The 18597-nt window shown below is 34.1% G+C and overlaps 2 protein-coding genes across 20 annotated transcripts in view; one reads left to right on the top strand and one right to left on the bottom strand.

Annotated features, from left to right (window-relative positions):
- LOC125654825 (tyrosine-protein phosphatase non-receptor type 12-like) overlaps window positions 1-9364 on the top strand; it is a 47387-nt gene extending 38023 nt beyond the window's left edge. For 5 of the 19 annotated variants that reach the window (XM_056144758.1, XM_056144757.1, XM_056144754.1 and 2 more), the window contains 4 exons: window positions 459-505; window positions 1025-1049; window positions 5936-5965; window positions 7940-9364. In XM_056144758.1, the coding sequence (XP_056000733.1) occupies window positions 459-505; window positions 1025-1049; window positions 5936-5965; window positions 7940-8016 (179 nt within the window). In that variant the 3' untranslated portion in view covers window positions 8017-9364. Of the gene's footprint in view, window positions 1-458; window positions 506-1024; window positions 1050-2244; window positions 2930-2961; window positions 2986-3387; window positions 3432-5935; window positions 5966-7939 lie in introns of those variants that run through there. The other 14 variants (XM_056144751.1, XM_056144755.1, XM_056144749.1 and 11 more) reach the window with 5 other exon arrangements.
- A 4871-nt stretch (window positions 9365-14235) lies between these two features.
- LOC130048254 (uncharacterized) lies at window positions 14236-18597 on the bottom strand. Its single transcript, XM_056144764.1, has 4 exons — window positions 18490-18597; window positions 18347-18391; window positions 16886-16990; window positions 14236-14485 (listed from the first exon to the last, which is right to left on the bottom strand). The coding sequence occupies exons 1-4, from the start codon at window positions 18523-18525 to the stop codon at window positions 14279-14281; spliced, it is 393 nt and encodes a 130-aa protein (XP_056000739.1). The 5' UTR covers window positions 18526-18597; the 3' UTR covers window positions 14236-14278.

Genomic DNA, 18597 nt, shown 5'->3' with positions numbered 1-18597 from the left:
TCTTTCGAAATATCAATATATGAAACAGTCATGCACATTCCTTCAATACATAATAACTTCATGACCTGATTGCTACAAGAATTCTATTAGTAATAAACCTCTCCTCTGGCATGTTAAGACATTCACTAAAATTAAAAAAAATGTTTTGAGTTATTTGTTGTCCATTTGGTCACATATGTGTTTTAATTGATTTCCTATTATAAAATCTTTAGTGTACAGAGACATTGGAATATGCTATGAAGTACAAGTTAACTATGCAATTTTTGCACATGAAGGAAATACTTACATGTACATGTCTTCATTGTCAATGTCAGTGTAAAATTATCAATATATTCCATAATCAGGATGTAAATTCAATGCTGAATATTGTAATTTCAATTTTAGTGTTGAAGTTTATAATACATATTATAATTATATAATGTAGTGTTTTAATAGATTCAATGTATTTTTTTTGACAGGTAACAACAGTGCTTTGTCAAAGGTGAAACATAACATCAAAGACAAGGTTAGTTCCTCATTTACCGTATTTTCCTATTGAGCACCTCAAGTGCTTAGAAAATTGGGGGGGGGGGGGGGGGGGGGGGTATTTTGAAATACATCCTGTGAAATTTTTACTTTAAGAAATGTTTAAATAGATATTAAATTGTAAGTGAGTTATTTTTATACTATCCTTTATGATAATATAATCCACTTGAATCTTGCTCATGGATTTATTATTTCAAATTGTCAAAACAGCATAGTAAATACACAAAGCTATAGCGGCTATTACATATGTACCAATATAAGGTAATTAAGTCAAGCTGAATATAAATGGTGATGGTGGGGGGCTCTTAATTTTTAGAGTTGAAAAAAGTCCCAGGGGGCACTTATAGGGGTGGTCTGCTCAACAGAATGAATACTGTGTAGTGTATACATTGTGTGCTATTGTTTACCAATTACCTTGAATTACCTTTTTTAAAAAAAACCCAAGATATTCTGAAATGCTGTTTAAACTGATGTTAAAAGTTAATCTAATTTGTTGCAGTTAAATATTGGAAACAACAATGAAGGTGAGTATCACATGTCACCTATAATTAATAGCTTCTCCTCTTGTAACAGTACTTTAAATTGTTGAAGCATGGTCTGGTCAATCACAGAGTCCTATAGGAATCATAGCACGTTCAGTCACCTAATGTATGTGATAATGATTTGATTCATATCAAGTTTAATATGCCATCTAATGCATTTGACAATTATAATTCATAACAGGCCAAGCCATCTAATGGATGTGACATGATTCATAACAAAGTCATCTTCTTCCTCCTTTAAAGCTCAGGCCACCATCTGGTGTATTATCGAACTAAGTCATCTAACACATGTGACATGAATGGAGTTGTTTAAATAATGCCTGTGACATATGATCAATTAATAAGTCGTCTAACACATATGATATATGGTTTTAGTAAATAAATTAATGTTTATTTGTTATAATACAAATGTACATATAAGGATAACCCATGAAAGCTTATTTCCAATGGGGTCCTTTGATGCATGGATGTTGGCACTAGGGGATTACTATAAGCGAGGAAACCAGATTATCCAGAAGAAACTCACATGTCCGAGCGGGCAACCACCATACCTTCTCATATACAACCACTGCTGATCACAGGGATCAAACTCGGGTTGGAGTGGTGAGAAGTGAGAGTGCTACCTCTGTGCTACCTGGACACCCATTTGATGCACAGCCAATCAGCAACCAGCAATGTATCATTAACTACATGTATTGGATAATTCAACCTGCTATGAATCCAACCTCAAATGCATTAGACAACTTGCTAAGAATCATTTGCCATGGTACATGACTTTACTTGCCAAGAATCATTTGCCACGGTACATGACTTTACTTGTTAAGAATCATTTGCCATGGTACATGACTTGTTAAGAATCATTTGCCACGGTACATGACTTTACTTGTTAAGAATCATTTGCCACGGTCCGTGACTTTACTTGCCAAGAATCATATGTCACGGTACATGACTTTACTTGCCAAGAATCATTTGCCACGGTACATGACTTTTAAGTTAAAAATTACTTGCTAGGAATCATTTATCACATGTGTTAGATGACTTACCATGAATCATGTCGCATGCCCATTAGATGGAATGACTTGCTATGAATTAATGAATGATCATATTGACTCATATGAATTAATCAAATCATGTCACTTGTCAAACAATTCATTGATGTTCATATTGTCTAATACAGAAAAGGAAGTGCTCTTACATGTAATTAACAGAAACTTAAAGGAAGTGCTCTTACATGTAAGAAACAGAAACTTAAAGGAAGTGCTCTTACATGTGAGAAACAGAAACTTAAAGGAAGTGCTCTTACATGTGAGAAACAGAAACTTAAAGGAAGTGCTTTTACATGTAAGAAACAGAAACTTAAAGGAAGTGCTCTTTACATGTGAGAAACAGAAACTTAAAGGAAGTGCTCTTACATGTGAGAAACAGAAACTTAAAGGAAGTGCTTTTACATGTAAGAAACAGAAACTTAAAGGAAGTGCTCTTACATGTGAGAAACAGAAACTTAAAGGAAGTGCTCTTACATGTAAGAAACAGAAACTTAAAGGAAGTGTTCTTATATGAAAGAAACAGAAACTTAGTGGCTACTCATGTGAAACAGTATATATCTTACAACTCCTTCCCTATTAATCAGCCTGTTGTAACAGTGGCATAGGCTGGAAATTATTTGAAAATAAAACGTATTTTTTCTCCATATCTAATTATGAAAATTTTGCTTATTTGTTGTTCTTATTTCATGTGCAGCAAAATGCTATGTAAAGCCGCAAAGACAGTAGACTTAATTGATCAACTTACTGAGTGTTAATTTTAGTACTATAGCAGCTTTTCACGTATCTTTTTAACACATGAGTTTAGTATAAATAGAATGTAGAAAATTAACTTGCATTTACGCATTCAGGCATTGCAACTAATAGTGTTTGGTGTAAGTAAACATTTGAAGACATATAATTGTGTTTTGATTTCTGGTATATTATGCTTGATAGTAAAAGTAACTTTACATACAGTCGTGTATTATCATAACGTACAATTGAACTTCGGTATCTCCAACATCAATATCTCAAATATCATGGATGTGTCTAAGTGGGATGAAAGTCCCAACTACATTTTCTTTATCTATTTAACCACAATATCTTAAATCCTTGGATATCTCAAAGTTTTTCTCGGGGCCCATCAAGTTTGAGATAACGAAGTTTGAATATATATCATTTATAATATAAAGAGACGCTAGAATGGCGGATAAAAATTCTTGGTATACTGATTTCTTTTGGAATGAATTATTTATTTTGTATTCAACTTTCTAAAGCCCGTTCGTATTTCTGAATAGAACTGCATGCTATACCAACAAATATTGTGAAGAGTAGGATCCGCGTAAGTGAGATGCTTGCAAGAATGCTGACACTTAATATTGTGAGGGGTTTCTTTGCTTACTTCTAGAATTACATTGCAAATGACAGTATTAGTTGTTATTAAGACACTTCCAATGAAATCCTTGTAGAAGCAGTAATTATTTTCATTTGATTCAATTTTTTGCTCACCTGAGCCAAAAGCTCAAGTGAGCTTTTCTGATCAAAATTTGTCCTTTGTCTTTCTTAAGCATCATTAACATTGTAAACTTTTCACAATTTTATCTTCTTCTCCAGAACAATTGAGCCAATTAGAATTAACCAAACTTGGCACAGAGTATCCTTGGGCGATGCCCGGGGTTTAAGGTTGTTCAAATGAAAGGGAGATAATCAAGAAAAGGCAAAAATTAGAGTGGGTCATTTAAAGATCTTAAGGCTAGAAAAGATGGAAGTCACTGGAAGCTTCCTGGCATAATGTAAATTTAAGTTTGTCCCAATCGTGGACCTCAGGGGTAGGATGGGGCAACAATAGGGGATTACTGTTTCACATGGGAATATGTAAGAAAATTCTTTAATGCTTTTCTCAAGAACAGAAGGGCCATGATCAGTCATTGATATGTAAGCATCTTCAGGAAGTACAGATCCAGGTTGTGCAGATTCAGGAAGTACAGATTCAGGTTGTGCAGATTCAGGAAGTACAGATTCAGGTTGTACAGATTCAGGTTTTTAAATCATGGCCACTGTGTATAGGGTGGGGGCCATAATAGGGAAACATTCCATGGGAATATATTGGGAGAAAAAACTTTGAAAATGATTTTCTTAAAATCAACAGGACCATGATTAGTTATATTAATATGCAAGCATCTTCAGGAAGTACAGATTTAAATATGTTCAATTTGTGGCCCCAGAGGTAGGGTAGGACTAGAATAGGAGATCCAAGTTTTACAGGAGTGTATATAGTAAAAAAAAATGATCAAAATTATTTCTCATAAACTTCTTGGCTATGATTATTCATGTTAATAGGCTAACATCCTCGGGTAATGCAGATTCCAATTCATTCAAATATCTAAATCATAACATTGGCCCTGGAGGGTAGAATGGCGCCACAATAGGGGGATCAAATTTTTACATGGCAATATATGGAAAATAATTTCTTAATCTTCTCAAGAACAGCAGGGCCATAGTTAGAATTTATGAATAGGAAATTTGAAAACATTTTTTTCAAGAGTTGCAGAAATCAATATGTCCATGCATCACTATGATGTGTTGATTCAAATTCGTTCAAGTCATGACCCTGTGGTGCTAGAGTAGGGTCATACAATGGGGTCAAAATTATCTTCTAAGAATCTATTGATGAACAACAGTAAGGACCAATGTGACCCGGGTGGGCAGTGTTGTCCATTGGCCTCCTATTAGAAATGTATCCTTTTTTAAAATATAAAGCTAAAATAAAGTCTGAGCTTACAATATATATACATGTACATGCATACAAATTATTCTTGTACTTGTAAAGTTGATTTTGATTGATTCATCACAATTTCGAAAGATGGAAACTTTACCGTGATTGTGAATACTAGATTTAGAGAAAGTTTACGAGACATGATTCTTGTAGTGAAGAGTAACTTACAAATCTTAAAATTGAATTATGCTAGTCGGGGCAATTTGGGATGTATTTTAAAATAATTGGTGGTGTTTCCATTGCTTCTGTTTGGTTTTTTATTTAGATGTCTTGGCCAAGAATTTTGATCTGCTATTCTTTTTATTTTTTTATTTTTGGGTTTTTAGGGAATTTTCATTAAACATATTTTACTTGATTCACTAGTATTTCAATTTAAAATTGTATACCTAATCAGACCTGTAGGAAGCGATGTCAAAATATGATTAGGTTCGGCTAATCTTTTAGACAAGTCTTTCACAGATATTCTGTGAGAATTCTGAAAAGCAGTCGCTGGCTTCCGATTTCTATGGACTATATTCATTGTGAAATAGCAAAGGCGGATTAAAAATCTTTGTCATGCAAGTAACACTGTACTAAATATTTCCTGCTACAATGTAATTCTAGTTTATGTAACACTAAACATTTTCTGCTTTGAAATAAGAATGTGTGTACACAACAAATAATTTCTTCCCACTTTTTGTTTAGAATACCACATGCTCTTTCACTCACTCTTTTTAGTGTTCTGTAATATGTTGTGAGCAATAGCCCATCAGTGCAGATTTATTTTCTTCTTAGACTGTGTATTCAAGCAAAATGTAAAGATATGTTTTGTTGTTTTATTTAATTGTACATGATTTCTTGTTTTGTCATTTGTTTTGTTCTGTTTTTGGTTTTGTATTTCACTGTTTAATTTGCTTAAAATGGATCTTGTTATTTTCTTAGCATATAACTATCATCTGTTGAAAAGTTAATAATGGTAGGAAAAAATGTTGGATTTATTGACCTGGATTAAACTTGATGTAATAGTATACCCTCGTGATTTACAAAAATGAATTATTTCACTCTCTTAATGATTTTTTTCTTCTTTTTAGACCTGGGGACAGACACCAGTCACATCCCAGGTAACAAAGATTTTCTCCACAAAGAATAGTTTTAAATTTGTATACTGTAAACCAGCTTCTATTGACATAGGAGACCTAACCTATCTTATATAATTGTTCTAGCACCCCCTTCTTGCACCACAAACCATTCATTTTATCTGTGGATAAACTAGTTAAATAGCTTTGATTTCCTCTACATGTTCTATCCCGATACTGCCAACCCTCTGCAAGATGTCGGTGTTGCATGCTATACATAAAAATAACAGTAGAGAACAACAGTCCAATGCTGTATTATATCCAAACAAAGTAACATAGGTAGTGAGTGACTATTCCTTCGCCGAGCGCCCACCTGTAGAAGTGAAGGTCATAGGTCTCCCACTGTAGAAGTGAAGGTCATAGGTCTCCCACTGTAGAAGTGAAAGTCATAGGTCTTTTGGGTATGATCTTGAAGGCGGAGGTTCCATGTGACCGGAAGGCGTTGGCACGATAAATGACAGTGGTTTATTCTCATAAACTGACATAATGTACAGTGTAGTAAATAAACTCTCACAGCGACGGCTGTTAGGTAAACATTTGTGACACTTCCCCTTCAGCTGGTGACGTCTCTGCATGTATGAAAAAGTCTAGAATAGAAAACGAATTTAAAGCCGACATAAAGTGTCCTGAAATTATCACTATCCACCATATTGTTCTGTCTATCTTCTATAGTAGAGAAGTATTCTGTTTAATTATATAGCTGATAAATAGTCTATTATATAATCTGCGTAAAATCTAGAGAATGTTAGTGTTCAATATTCTGAGAATTTATTGAACGCTAACTTTGCATCGCGTAAATTTTGTGCGCTGAATTACCGGCTTGTTTACGTCGTTACGGTAACGTCAATATTGAATGCTCATACTCGGAATGTTTCGGGCGCATACAATTTACGCAATGCAGAATTAGCGTTCAATAAATTCTCAGGATATTGAACGCTAACATTCTCTAGATTTTACCCAGATTTTATATTAGACTATTTATTAGCTATATAATAAATGCTGATATTGCACACCTTCGAATTATCGTCTATTTTGGAGTATTTGAGTGAAAAGGGATATAATTTAACAACTAAATACTTTAGCTACATAATAGAAGGGTTATTGAACTTGTATAGGTGAATATTGGCACTCGTTGACTGTCAAAATGCACTCGCAAGCTCCTGCATTTTTACAGCCAACTCGTGCCAATATTCACCAATATAAGTTCATATATTTACAGTAAAACACGGTTGTAGTGAAACTCCAGGGCAAGCAAAATGTTCGTTATAACTAAATCTCATTATATCCAATAAATATTTCGGTTTTTTTCTCTCTCTCGGAGAAGAACAAATACCACTTCTCGCAATAAGCTTGAATTCGTTTTAAGCGTGTTCAGTATAGGGTTGTTTTACTGTATCCGGTTTACATGGTGTATGTGGGGGTGAGTTTTACTGTATCCGGTTTGCATGGTGTATGTGGGGGTGAATTTTGCTTCACTTCACATCAGTGTTTACAATTTACCTGTACGGATAGACTCGACAGGTCTATATCTCCGATAGTAGATTATGAGGAATTAGAAACTAATGAAATCTTTCTCAAACATAATAAAGCACCGTAAATCCACGAAAGAGGAATTCACGATGGTGTGTAATCAACGTTATATTTTTGATATGTTCATGTAATATATCCTCAGAGATGTAAATATCTATACTCACAAGCATATTCATTATTTCGATAAACTGTTAAAATCCTGGCCAGTAAATTATATAGTATAGGTATTCACACACAATACAGAGAAAATATTTTACTCCGATATGTACATTTATTCCCTTCTATATACTGTGTATGTTTGCGTGTTCATAAAAACGCGCTACGTGAAATATGCAGACGTGAAGCGTTGCACTTCATATGAAGGCCTTATGTATTTTCAGAAATGAAATTTATTTCTTAAATGACACTGTATATATTGTTTTTTTAAAGGGTTCAACACAAGACTGGAGAAAAAGCCTGGTGGTCCAAAAGAAAAACCAAATTTTTGGAAAAAAATCCTGAAATGAAATCTTCACCGAGTCTTTCATCATAACATATCTCTACCTTTTTATGCTTTCATAGTTTTCTACCAATTTGTTTTATTGTACACGGACCAATATTATGTTTGTTTTTTTAAACAGCATGATGTATTACTGGATTTCAAAGCATGAGTTTACCATGCGTTTGATTGGGAACCATTAGATATTTCTACCATCAGGTTTTAATATACTGTAGAAGTTTCTCTTTCATAACAGAAAACTTTAACAGAATAGTCCACAAGAAAACCATAAGATCACTCACCTTTTTCGGTTAAAGTAATCGGACAATACATGTACCATGAGATTTCAGAACTATTTGCAATTTTTTCCTGCTTAGTTCGATGTATTACCATAATGAAAGTCTACCTCTCCGGAAGTCCGACAACTCTTTAATTATATACATTGGGAATCAGAGTAGCATTATCTTGGGGCTATGATCAACATTGAACGATAAACATTCAAATGTAGAAAATCATCCGGGATCCTCCTGTCATGTGTTTTAGTAAATCAGAATTTTACTTGTTGAATGAGGTTGTAGGGGATAGTTAATATAATGTACGATACAAGTACAGTTGGAACTCGTTATCTCGAACTCAATGGGACCGAGAAAAAACTTTGAGATATCCGAGGATTCGAAATATGTCGAGGGTAAAATACTTAAAGAATAAGTGGTTGATACTTCCAAATCACTTCGACATATGCATGGTATTCGAGATATCGGTGTTCGAAATAACGAAGTTCAGCCGTATATGAATATTGCTACTTAGACTTGTAAGACGGCTATTTGTCGACAGATTTGTAATTTAGATTTTAAATAGATTTAATTAAATTCAATAAAAAATGACATGACAACGAAGAGCCGAATGTATTTTTCTCATTCTTGGATCTTAAGGATTTAAAATTCATTTAAATAATATGGTTTTCTGAATTCATTTAATTTGAAGAACAGATGCATTATTCAAGTATGGATTGAATTCGGGTTTGAAAGCTTGAAGTGAACGTGTATCTGATTTGATAGTTTTTTTAAAGAAAGAAAAGTATTTCATTTGATATTCATATGATGTCATAGCTTTCATGTTCAGTATATTTGAATTATAATATTGTTAATTCTGCGAAATGTCGAGGCTTGTCTAAACCTGACAAAATGATAGTACTCGTGTATCAATCGTTAGTCAATCTAATAGTTGACGTGAAGATTGAACGCATACTTATACTATAGCCTCTAAATATGTACGTATGTGGTTTTTGAATTTGTACAAAGTTTTTTGTTGATCTATTTATATATATATATTTAATATACCGCTGTTTCATAATTGATTAAACATACATCATTGTTTTTTAGTTGGTTTTTTTTATCATTATCATTATTATTTCATTTTTTAAATTTATTTATTTTTGTTATTCTATTTTCATGGCCCATGTAATACTCGGAAAAATCGTTGGCAAAGAGTTCATTATTTCTTTTACACTGTTGATCATCGTGACCATGGTGAAACAATCCAGTAACGCAGTTTCCAAATAAATTGTGTAAGTTTGAGCGCCCGTCCAAACTTATAGAGGTAATAAATTGTGTAAGTTTGAGCACCCGTCCAAACTTATAGAGGTAATAAATTGTGTAAGTTTGAGCGCCCGTCCAAACTTATAGAGGTAATAAATTGTGTAAGTTTGAGCGCCCGTCCAAACTTATAGAGGTAATAAATTGTGTAAGTTTGAGCGCCCGTCCAAACTTATAGAGGTAATAAATTGTGTAAGTTTTGGAAGGGAGACATTAAACAAAACAGAATTTGTACCTGCTTTGAATAAAAGCCTTGACTTCTCTGAAACACTCGTGTATAATATCGAATACCTGAGAGAATTTGCACTAATGTGTGCTCTGAGCTAAATTCAAGCTTTGAAATAATTTGAGAAAGAACCATAATAATGTGTCATTAGAATCTAAACAAGATACTCAATTTCTTACGAAATTGGGGTTCGTAATGCTCTTTATTTTGACGAAATGATTGAAAATAAAAATAATGGCAAGGTGAAAAGATGGAAGATGAAGCGTTATCAAGGTGAAAAGATACAGATCTAGTAAACGCGCAATTTTGAGGGCATTTTTTTTATCATTAATATTTTAAGCACATGATATATGCAAGTTTCCCATTCATTTTTGGCAGTATACCTTCATTCCAGGACAAATAATTAGATTCATTACGTATCGTTTATTATTTACAAACAAGCTCTAGATTGTCTAAAATATATTCTTTAGTTCAGTTTTGTAGAAAGCCCATTGAGCTCATCTTCTTACATGTAGCCAAAAAAAAAAAGTGTCCCCAGTTTCACCTACGTATCATTGGTCACAGACCTTACAGCTTATGAGATAATGCAGTTGTCCGTGCGACAGGTATCCCTAAGAACTATTCGGTAGCATTGGCCGGTGACTGATCTTAAAACTGTCTGTGCTCGCGCTGTGTTTGCACAACAGGCATCTGCCATCAGAACATGTTTTAAAGCCTCCATTGGGCAAAGGATTCTCCTTTTTTCTTCGCACCACCATGCCTTTCAGCTTTCTCGGACGTCTGAAGGCTATCGAAAATTTGACGATTGGTGTGATGTTTTGCTGTTTTCCGCCACACTCGACACTTTTTCAGTTATCTGGTGGCGCCCAGTTTTTATTCACTGTTCATGTCGTTGGTAATTTTTAGTGCTTTATATATATATATATATATATATATATATATATATATATATATATATTAATCTTTTAATAAAATGCATTAGAGAGTTGGGTTTTTTTTTTTGTTTTTTTTTTTTAATGATATTTGCTTATAAATGCAAAGATCGACTCACTATTTAATTTTGTTGGGCGTGTGAACACTGTCGAACTATGGAGGGTAATCGTGTTCAAAAATCCAAGCATGTAACCTTGTTAATTGATACATGCAACCGTGTTAATTTCTCAGTTTCAACTATGTATGTTTGTCACTCAGGGGGTGTAAGTTATGTTTCTCAGAAATGTATACCTCGGTGTTGTACTCTTCATTTGTGTCATCGTTTGATTTCTGATTTTACATTTCTCTTTATAAAAATGCATCATTGTTTCTTAAATTATACGCGGCCATCCCTACAGTGTTTCCGTTTGTAGACTTAGTATTTACATAGCTGTACCTTACAACATCGCATCTTACACCTTAGAAGTCAACAAATGTCAAGTTTACATGTTTGTCGAATTTCGATATGACCATATATGGAAAGACAACGGAAATCCACGATTATTACCGAGAAACGAAAGAATTCCCCTTTTGTAGGACTAAGCTATTGCGCATGCGCCAAAATTAACAACGGATTTGCATCTCGAATTTACTAAGTTTTTATATCAAAAGACAAATCGACATGTGTCACAGTCTCAAGTTCTCGACGTTACGCATTACACACAGAAAATGATCTATAAGGTTACGAAGAATGGATTTACACCAACGCCTAATAATAAACATATACTTTCTTGATGTGCATGTGCACAGACATGTAACGTTTATGTATGGATAAAACTATCCAACATGCTAGTACACATATTTTGCACCGGTTAAGATAGCTCATTACACTAAAATTTTATTTAATGGCTTGTTAAAACACCTCTTATGAAGTGTGATTTCACCATCGAAAGAGTGAAACAAGCTCTCAATTATTTTATATGATTTTTAGTGATTCGTCCCTGAATGATAAAACAAAAATGTTTTCCTTGCAAATAAAGGATTCTAGAGTTAGAATTTCGCTGTGATTTGGTGCATGATATGGATACCTAATCAAACATGCCTAAAAGATTCAGATATAAACGTTCTTTTTTAGTATAAAATATTTATGAAAATTGAAAACGTTATTTGTTAATATACAATTATGGGCTGTTTATAGCAGGAAGACATCGGAAATTATCCCATCTTAGTAGGGGTATCACCCGAGGGAGCCTATGCGTATGTGTATGTAATATCAAAAGTGCAGAGGTCATGTGGTACTGTACGTCACAGGGCCAGTCAAAAGGCTGAAAGAATGATGTGGTAGAAAGAGTTTTTTCCATAATCAATGAAGGGCATCCCGTCTCTGTTAAAGTGTTCCTCTTTATAAATTTTGTGGGAGATAAAGTCTCAAAGAAGTTGTTTGAGTGGATGATCACATTTGGTATCCCTGATTTCGTCCATCTTATACTCAGGCACGTTAAAATTGATTTTCCATTATTTTTACGTGCAAAGTTATTTTCACATAGAAAGTAAGGTATATTGGATGACCCCCCCCCCCCCCCCAACTGCATGTACATTGTAATGAATTGAAGAACTAAGCCCCTCCCCCTCCCTTAGTCTGTTAGTTTGGAATAGACAACATATTTTATGGAGTTCTTGGGGGAGAGTTCCCTTTTTTTTGCTAGATTGTCAAGAATTTTAGACGACTTCTCCTCTGCCCCCAATCCCACCCCCTTTTCAGAAAAGCCACGTCATGTGGCCGATACTCGTTGTCATTCTTTGTGCAACAAAACTTAAGTTGAGTTAAATTTCTGACTACTATTTCCTTACATATTGCTACATATTATAATGAAAAAATATATACGTATTTTAATTTATTTTAGTCCTAGATATGATTGAAGAAAAAAATAGCCTACCAAACTAACATGTAATTTCAGTCCAGTTGTACCTCGTAAAATTCGTTATGTAATTAGATATGTATTTTAGATCTAATAGATATGACTTTATTATGATTAATTTTTTGAATTTTAAAAAATACGTTAACATATATTCCGGAAATATATTGTTCATTGGTGACGTTTCACCCAAGTACGTACAATTTAGCGAGAATACCGCTTGTGTTCTGCCCGTATAGCACATTGATTTTCTTTCGGTTCTCGGTAGAAATCGTGGATTTCCGTTGTCTTTCCATATATGGTCATATCGAAATTCGACAAACATGTTAACTTGACATTTGTTGACTTGTAAGGTGTAAGATGTGATGTTGTAAGGTACAGCTATGTAAATACAAAGTCTACCAACGGAAATACTGTAGGGATGACCGCGTATAACTTAAGAAACAATGATGCATTTTTATAAAGAGAAATGTAAAATCAGAAATCAATCGATGACACAAATGAAGAGTACAACACCGAGGTATACATTTCTGAGAAACATAACTTACACCCCTGAGTTGCAAACATACATAGTTGAAACAGAAATTAACACAGTTGCATGTTTCAATTAACAAGTTTACATGCTTGGATTTTTGAACACGATTACCCTCCATATCGAACATGTCGTCTGCATCTCGGCCCAAATGAACCGGTAATTTTGTAAAAATAATAGTAGGGGTCTATACCATTCCACCCCCTAATAGAATTATTACTACCCCATATTAGGGGGTGCTGTGGTATATACCCCAACTGTTAAGTTATTGAAAACAAAACCAGCGGTTCTTGTGCTTGGCCGCACTTGTGCAGAATGAAAACAAAAGCTTTGTTGTCCATTCCCGTCTCGGACAACATACATGTACATGTAAGTGCACCTCATTCGATACCTAGAGAAAATGATCTTGCCTCTAATGTGGTTAATATCACCAAACAAACACAAGTAATCCATCCAAGTGAGGGGATTTTCAACAATTCTTCTTTCAGTAATTTCAATTTCTCGAAGTGACAACATGGCCGACTGGCACCAAACGCTTTTTACAATTAGATAGATTTGTAAAGATATGAACTGTTTAAAGTTCAGATTGTACAACTTTGTTAATTATTTGATGTTTATGATATTTTATTTGTAAATCAATTCAGGAATTGGACTATTAAATTTTTTCAGCATTGTGCACTCTTTTCTTTTACGTTTGGACATCACATTTTGCTGCTCCTTGACTGTTCCGTTAATCGCTAATTACCCAAAGAATTAGGCGGGAAATTTAAAATATAAATAGAAAATGCACACATTAAAAAGTTTTAAAAATGTAAATATAAGCAATGAACTATTATTTTTTGAAAGATGTAGTCTCATAACTGCAACGATGTGTGCAAACAATGTTTCATATCGCACTAACGCGGGTTGTAGGCCAAAACAGTTGCTGTTATGAGACTACATCTTTCAAAAAAATAAAGGTTTTCAGAATAAAAGTTTTGACCCCTTAACCCCCGAGCTAAGTTATGTGAATGCATACATATACTACATGTGAAAGGTACTGTCAACATCTTGCATAATTCAATAATTTCTTCACGTATCATACGGACTTTATTAAACATAAACACATTTCATGGCATTCCGGATACTGGGTTGCCTGACACTGGGGATCCAGAAATTATAGGGAGAGTAGTTGAGTTGACACATCCGGTCTGATCAAATCTATACACAGGGACAGCGCTACATGCGGTCTTGATCTCTTGGGACAGGTGATCAATGCTGTGATGGCCGACCTCATGAATATCGGTACTGCAGTCTAGAGATGCGATCATTTCAGCCTGAAACGATAACCGTGTTGAGATATGATGTATCCGGACAGCATGCGAATGGTTTATATACATGTATCAAAATGTTTTGTTTATTCTGAATTTTACGCCCCTCTTTAGAATATTTTATTGATGTACTGTCACTGTGGAGATTTCACAAGCGTTAGGTGAGATGCCACAATCTGAAGGCCAGTTAGCAGCAAGAGTTCTTTATCGTAGCTTAGTATCATTTCACCCGAAAGACCAGTGATTCTGATGTCCAGCCTTTTACCGATGGGAATGTCTCAGACCTGACCAAGTCAGGCAGCCACTATACGATCGAATGTCTAAAGTCTGGTTCGGTAAGGTGTTATATTCATGACCCTCCGATCACAAATTGAGTGTCATCAACTAAAGTACATTCTGTAACAGTGTACAGTAGAATAACAGTATATTCTGTAACAGTGTACAGTAGAATAACTACATTCTGTAACAGTGTACAGTAGAAAAACTACATTTTTAACAGTGTTCCGTAGAATAACAACATTCTGTAACTGTACCGTAAAATAACGGTACATTATGTAATAGTGTACAGTATAATAACTACATTCTGTAACAGTGTACAGTAGAATAACAGTATATTCTGTAACAGTATACAGTAGAATAACAGTACATTCTGTAACAGTGTACAGTAGAATAACAGTATATTCTGTAACAGTGTACAGTAGAATAACTGTACATTCTGTAACAGTGTACAGTAGAATAACAGTACATTCTGTAAGTGTAGGATAACTGTACATTCTGTAACAGTGTACAGTAGAATAACAGTACATTCTGTAACAGTGTACAGTAGAATAACAGTATATTCTGTAACAGTATACAGTAGAATAACAGTACATTCTGTATCAGTATACAGTAGAATAACAGTACATTCTGTAACAGTGTACAGTAGAATAACAGTATATTCTGTAACAGTGTACAATAGAATAACAGTACATTCTGTAACAGTGTACAGTAGAATAACAGTATATTCTGTAACAGTGTACAGTAGAATAACTGTACATTCTGTAACAGTGTACAGTAGAATAACAGTACATTCTGTAAGTGTAGGATAACTGTACATTCTGTAACAGTGTACAGTAGAATAACAGTATATTCTGTAACAGTATACAGTAGAATAACAGTACATTCTGTAACAGTGTACAGTAGAATAACAGTATATTCTGTAACAGTGTACAATAGAATAACTGTACATTCTGTAACAGTGTACAGTAGAATAATAGTATATTCTGAAACAGTGTACAGTAGAATAACTACATTCTGTAACAGTGTACAGTAGAATAACAGTATATTCTGTAACAGTGTACAGTAGAATTACAGTACATTCTGTAACAGTGTACAGTAGAATAACAGTATATTCTGTAACAGTGTACAGTAGAATAACAGTATATTCTGTAACAGTGTACAGTAGAATAACTACATTCTGTAACAGTGTACAGTAGAATAACAGTATATTCTGTAACAGTGTACAGTAGAATAACAGTACATTCTGTAACAGAGTACAGTAGAATAACTGTACATTATGTAAGTGTAGAATAACTACATTCTGTAACAGTGTACAGTAGAATAACAGAATATGCTGTAACAGTGTACAGTAGAATAACAATACATTCTGTAACAATGTACAGTAGAATAACTGTACATTCTGTAACAGTGTACAGTAGAATAACTACATTTTTAACAGTGTTCCGTAGAATAACAGAACATTCTGTAACTGTACCGTAAAATAACGGTACATTATGTAATAGTGTACAGTATAATAATTACATTCTGTAACAGTGTACAGTAGAATAACTGTACAATCTGTAACAGTGTACAGTAAAATGACAGTACATTCTTTAACAGTGTACAGGAGAATAACTGTACATTCTGTAACAGTGTACAGTAGAATGACAGTACATTCTGTAAGTGTAGAATAGCTACATTATGTAACAGTGTACAGTAGAATAACAGTACATTCTGTAACAGTGTACAGTAGAATAACTACATTCTGTAACAGTGTACAGTAGAATAACAGTACATTCTGTAACAGTGTACAGTAGAATAACTGTACATTCTGTAAGTGTAGGATAACTGTACATTCTTTAGTAGTAAGAGGACGCTAGCCGAGAAGCAGTTTTGAAGCAATGTTGATATTTGTACATTTTGTTTGAATTTGTTATCATCAAAACTACTTCTATGGATTCAATAGATAGTTTTCGTTGACCTTCACATTTGTATTCTGAGATACATCTATAGTGCAATATTTATCAACCATTTTCATTTAGAAAATATGATTTCAATGTTTATCAATGCTTTTAATGTATTCACGTAGGTGTTCAATTGTGTGGTGTTAATTACAAATAAGAAAAATGATATCAGACATGGGGATACCTCAAGTGCTGGTCTTAAATTATCATCATATGAATCCTGAGATTCCTGGTGATTCATGTGATACTCATAGCATCCAGTTCCTGGTCGATAAATGATAGCTTTATGCTACAATAGAGAAAAAACCCATTATTTTCTGTTCTATGTTTGATAAAATACGGTCTCCATTAATATACGTAAACATACCAGCTAAGTGAAATAAATATAAGTACATGTATATCATAAAGACTAGTTTCGTCAGTTTTTCTTCACTCCAATTTTCGTTCTTTTTGTAATTGAACAAGAACACGAAATCCGATGGATGTTGGAGAATGGCATCTAGAATCATGATTTGAGGAACTTGTAAACAAAATCACATTATTTGTTCGAAATAAGTCTTTGTTTTGTTTCTTTGTTTGATGTACCTTCGATAATCATTCGGTCCTGTTGAGACGCCACACTCTGTAGGAGAAGTGCCAAACATTTAGACCTATATATATGCCTGGTGCTCAGGGGTGTAACAGTGAGGGGTCTTTAATGTACCAACGCCTGCTTTCCTCGGCACGAGATCTCCGTTTTTATGGTTTCACGCGGCAAGAACCCTCACTGCTCAATGGCCGTATGCGCCGAGCAAAGGCCTAAATTTGAAGCCTTTCACTGGTCATGGTGAGGTCTTCATATGAGTGAAAAATTCTCGAGGGAACCGTTAAACAAAATACAATCAATCACGCGGCCAAAAACACAAAAAGGGTTCGAACCTACGACCCCACGGGTCGGTTTTGCCTTTCTTTACACACTGATTTTGAATACAAATTACTATGTTTACCCGATCGAGAAATAGGGTTCACGGCGGGTGTGACCGTCGACAGGAGATACTTACTCCTCCTTGGCACTTAATCCTACTCCTGGTACGCCCAGGTCTGCATGGATTTCTTGAAAGAAACTTAATTTGAAACTTGGACTGAAGTATGTGATTTTGCTCAAATAAAAAAAAACTCAATCTAATTTTGAGATTTTTTTGAGAAATCCAAGCCAGGGGTCCGTATTTGCCCTATTCTTAATTTTGTGTTCTTTATAGGAGCTATGAGATTGATCATTTGTTCGTTATCTTGACCTTTTCATATATATATATATATATATATATATATATATATATATATATATATATATATATTGATTGGTCGTTGTGTCCAAGGTGACATGGTGGTCAAGATGACTGCTGCTTGGTATATGAACTATTAATTTTTAGGTAAATTTCATCCGAGATACTGATATTTAATTTTTGTTTACATTTGTACCAGATGTCACACATAAAGTTAGGAATGGGTAATAAAGAAAATTATCTTATTTGTGATAAGGTACACTGTATCGGTAGAGATAGGAAAAAAATGTATATGTACATTTCAAAAGTCTTACTTTTACAATAAAATCATTTGCCTTTTCCGTGAATCGGATAATAGTATAAAAGAAGAAAAACAAACTTACGTGCTTCCGATCATACATTACTTGTTCGCATACCACATAATTTGCCTGAAAGCCAAGGAAAAACAAATTCATTTTTTTAATTCTGAAAAGAATAAGCCTAAATGGAACTATACATACATTGTAATTGTGATTTTTATTCTTACCACAAGAAGGATACTAAATGCTGTTAATGTCTTCATGTCGGACGCTATCAAGGGTCTGGAATTGGTAAAGAAAAGCGCTTGTTATAATCAGATTTCAGAAAGAGGCCC

Source organism: Ostrea edulis, chromosome 7, assembly GCF_947568905.1.
Source record: "Ostrea edulis chromosome 7, xbOstEdul1.1, whole genome shotgun sequence".
Classification (NCBI taxonomy): domain Eukaryota; kingdom Metazoa; phylum Mollusca; class Bivalvia; order Ostreida; family Ostreidae; genus Ostrea; species Ostrea edulis.
The sequence above is the reverse complement of the archived record's forward strand: the minus strand, read 5'-3'. Positions and strand labels throughout refer to the sequence as shown.